At 44.3% G+C, this 3,927-nt stretch overlaps 1 protein-coding gene across 2 annotated transcripts; it reads left to right on the top strand.

Annotated features, from left to right (window-relative positions):
* Nucleotides 1–18: 18 nt before the first annotated feature.
* On the top strand, nt 19–3,927 carry LOC123442638 (probable pectin methylesterase CGR2). Of its 2 annotated transcripts, none has more exons than XM_045118743.1 (7): nt 19–145; nt 344–537; nt 635–698; nt 1,065–1,106; nt 1,918–2,283; nt 2,967–3,022; nt 3,399–3,927. In XM_045118743.1, exons 2-7 carry the CDS (start codon nt 415–417, stop codon nt 3,543–3,545), a joined length of 798 nt encoding a protein of 265 aa, XP_044974678.1. In that variant the 5' UTR covers nt 19–145; nt 344–414; the 3' UTR covers nt 3,546–3,927. The 2 variants fall into 2 exon arrangements, with proteins under 2 accessions (XP_044974678.1, XP_044974679.1); XM_045118744.1 differs by having other exon boundaries at nt 114–145; nt 635–674.

The following is a 3,927-nucleotide window of genomic DNA, read 5'->3' as shown; positions in this document are numbered from 1 at the left end:
CCACCCACTCGCTCTCCCTCTCCCCCCACCCCCACTCCACTCCGATCCCCCGCCCCGCACCGCCGCCCCCAGATCCGCCCCAACCCTAGCGTCGCCGTCGCCGTCGCCCCCCTCCCCGGCCCCGCCGCCGCCGCCGCCATTACAGGTCCGTACCCACCCCCTCCGCCACGCTCGCCGGGATTCCCGGGGTTTCCGTTCGAGCGCACCCGCGGCGCGCGTTGAGCCGAGCCGAGGCCCGGGCCCAGCCGCGGCGGATCGATCTGCGGCATTGCCTAGTTCGTTCCTCTTGGGTTTATTCTCGTCGGCGCGAACTGGTTCGATCTGACGCGGCTCGTCGGCGCAGGGTGATCGAGGAGGGAGAGGGGGAGAAGCGCGGCCGATCGCTCGGTCAGGGTGGGGACCAAGGAGCGGAGGATGTCGAGGAGGGCGGTGAATCCCGGCCGCCGGGCCTCGGACGGGGGCCTGCCCACCGTCGCCAGCCTGCTCCACCACAAGTCGCGCTCGCCGTCCGTGCTCACCATCGCCCTGCTCCTGCTGGTAAACCGCCTCCACACCCTCGCACGAGTGCCGGCGCTGCCGCTGTTTGGGATTCTAGACTCTGACGACGCTTCTGCTGCCGGTTGTTTGTTTGCAGGGGGTGATTATTCTGATCGTCTATTTCAACAGCGGCTCAGGTGGGTTGCAAATTCCCAGCTTCGGTACGCGTTTTTCCTCGTGTGTCGTCTGTCTATAATTGTTCCGTGTGTACTTGATTGCAAAATGGCTGTCAAATCAGCGACTGTACCATGAAGCAGCTCTCTTTCCTGTTCTCTGCCCTGCTTTCAACTGAACTTGCTTCAGTTAGCAACTGTAATACTGTATACTGAATTTGAGAGTATGGTTTATAGAGTGGAATTGTATTGTACCTGCTGTCTGTAGATTAAATTGGGAGTGCTAGGACTATTATATGGTCTTATGGATATACTTTGTGATTTAATTTACTGGTGTGTGGTCTGGTCTCAGTGAGAAATATGTAAATATTGTGATCTAATACTTCTTGTTTTGACTCTTTCTCCAATGGCCAGGTGTAACTGTTACGAGCAGAGAAGCTGTGAGCAGAGCTGAAGGTATATAATTCTTTTGTGTCTGTTCCATGTGTCAAGCCGAATCATACTCTTATTTACAGAGTGCCCTGTTGCAAATTTCTGAACTGTGCCTCCTGAACTTGTGAGCTGGATATGTTGTGAAACTGTTCCCTTTTAAATCTAAACTGTTCTCTTTTCTGTCTGATTCAAGTTTACTCTCTCGTTATAATGTATTGTGCAGTTGTCGTTTCAAACTGTTTTGCTACAGGTACCATAATTTGCATTGAAGATACTATATCTGTTGTTTTATCATTGTTTACTGGCACTACATCACATAATGCTCACATGAGACATCCACATTATGTGTGTTGATTTCATAACACGAGTGTCCTGGGCCTATATTGCATTTCGGCTCTTATCTCTATTTGTTCTTCTAGCCTCCTAGTTTGTATGCTAGTGGGTTGTCTTTAGTTTTCACTAGGACATACTATGGTGACTAGTCAATATTCTCATAAAATATCAAAACTGTATCTTACCAATGTAATTTTGTCGTGTGGTTTGCTCTAATGCAGGAAAATCGTTATCCTTGTTTACTCCGCTATCATAATTGTCAGAATAGACCAAGTAGCTAATCCCCTAAGTTATAATAAAATATCTCAGAAATGGTTAATTATCAGCTTCTTACAGGCCGACTCAGATATTTTACAGTGGCCTGGTCTTCCGTGAACATTGATGTTTGGTTGATCTGATTGTGTTGTGTGTTATTGTCTTTTTTATATTTGGCTTCTCAGATCGTTATTGGGAGGATTTGTATGCTCCTCTTTTACCTACTTTGTTTTGCATTTGCATCCAGGTTCTTGCACATCAGAAGTTATCCAGGCACTTCCTTATCTTAAAAAGGCGTACGGCAGTGCTATGCAGAAGGTTCTCCATGTAGGCCCAGATAGCTGTACAGTAGTTTCTAACTTGTTGAAAGAAGGGAAGGAAGCATGGGGAGTGGAGCCTTATGATTTGGAGGATGCTGATAGTAGCTGCAAAAGCCTTGTGCGCAAGGGCTTTGTTCGTTTGTCTGATATCAAGTTCTCTCTTCCATACCGCCCAGATTCTTTTAACCTTGTTGTTGTGTCAGATGCTTTGGATTATCTGACCCCAAGGTATCTGAACAAAACACTTCCTGATTTAGCAAGGGTCTCCACCGATGGCCTTGTTATCTTTACTGGTATGTCCTTCTCTTTTCAATTAGAGACATTTACTTCCTTTTCTTTGGGAGGACCTTTATTTGACATATAGTTGCATGTTTTTTTTTTCTTCAGAGTAAAAGATATTTTCCTTCTAATTTTTTTCATCAGATGATAGTTTTGTTAGACCTAAAATTTACTATAGGTGATGACACTACTTATCTTTTTTGTATTTATATCTTAGATATAGAGAGATCAATCTTTTTTATTTACTGTTGCTTTGATCCTGCTAATGTTCTGCCAATATTTGAGGATTGTTCCCCTTGAACTTCTGATAATATCGTTATGAAGTAACATACCAATGTTGTTTTGGATATAGCATAGCCCACAAAACACAACTTTGACCACTAGTTGCTGTCATAATATATATTTGTAGAGCCCAACAATTATAGTGCTATGGATGTACTCCCCGAATCAAATCTACAATTCCTTCATGTCCAGTATAGATGTTTGTAAACATATTGGTGCCAAACTGTACAAAGTTTGGCAGCGCATGTCCCAAAATGCCTCTCTTTTCTGACTTGTTAGGAAATAATAGTAGGCTTTGATGTTTGTACTTATACAAGTATTATCTAATGTTCATTAATTCTGTGGTATATGTACATGATTTACTAGTGTCTGGTGGATATCCGAGCTAATATTTATTTCCGTTACTCTTATCCAGGCAATCCAGGACAGCAGAAGGCCAAAGTTTCTGAGCTACCAAAATTTGGAAGACCAGTACGTACAAATGACTTTAGATTAATATAATGGCCCAGAGATCCATGCTTATAATTTACCTAATCTTGCTTATGTGACATTTTGTTGTTTGGATGTATCACATCATAGAATGAAGTTGTATCTCATTATCTCACATGTTAACAAAGTTTCTGACCTACTGGGTTGCGCAGTTGTATTGCATATTGCCAAGTCTGCTAGGCTGTACATTTGTGCTATTGATTGTGAGATTTATCTCTAGTAGCCTGATGTAGTGCAAGTATTCACATGTTCCAGAACCTATAGAATAAATTGCACCTGACTGAAGGCTGTGAAATTCTGATGATAATTTTTGAAGGCCTTGACTGACAAAACCTGCTGTGTTTTGTGTTGTTGACAGGCGAAGCTGCGGAGTAATTCATGGTGGACACGCTACTTTATCCAGACAGGCTTGACAGAGAACGAAGGGCCATTGAAGAAGTTTGAGCAGGCTGCTTCCAAGGGCAACTATGAGCCGGACTGTCAAATCTTCCACCTCAGCTCATAGTATCTTGCTGCGGATCGGGGCAGCGCCTATCCATGACGCCTTGGATCACCCGCCACACCGTTTTTGTAAGCAACATCTTTCTCCTGCTTATCCCGACTGTATGCGGAGGAAGTGTCACACGAAGAGAGCCACAGCCCCTTCTGCCGTAGGTAGTGTGTGTAGAGAGGCTTTACCAGCTGTTGCTAGATGATTCTTTCTGGAGATTAAATTATGTGTTATATTAAGCAAGCGAGGCCAGACGACAGATATATATGCAAGAACTTTACACTGTTGTACTATGTGTTACATTATTGGGTGTCAAATGTAAACTCCTCCAAGAGAGGCTGATTGTCATGTGACTTTGATGGGTGTCATTGTCGTAATTTGGATGATGTTTGAGGTA

The sequence above is a fragment of the Hordeum vulgare genome, chromosome 3H (assembly GCF_904849725.1).
Source record: "Hordeum vulgare subsp. vulgare chromosome 3H, MorexV3_pseudomolecules_assembly, whole genome shotgun sequence".
Classification (NCBI taxonomy): Eukaryota; Viridiplantae; Streptophyta; class Magnoliopsida; order Poales; family Poaceae; genus Hordeum; species Hordeum vulgare.
Note: the sequence above shows the minus strand (reverse complement) of the source record. Positions and strands in the feature narration are given on the sequence as shown.

Excerpts from the sequence above, each read along its gene's own strand:
- LOC123442638 (XM_045118743.1), top strand. The coding sequence starts at position 415 with ATGTCGAGGAGGGCGGTGAATCCCGGCCGCCGGGCCTCGGACGGGGGC. Across the intron at positions 538-634 it reads CCATCGCCCTGCTCCTGCTG|GGGGTGATTATTCTGATCGT; the intron begins GTAAACCGCCTC and ends GTTTGTTTGCAG. Across the intron at positions 699-1,064 it reads GTTGCAAATTCCCAGCTTCG|GTGTAACTGTTACGAGCAGA; the intron begins GTACGCGTTTTT and ends TCCAATGGCCAG.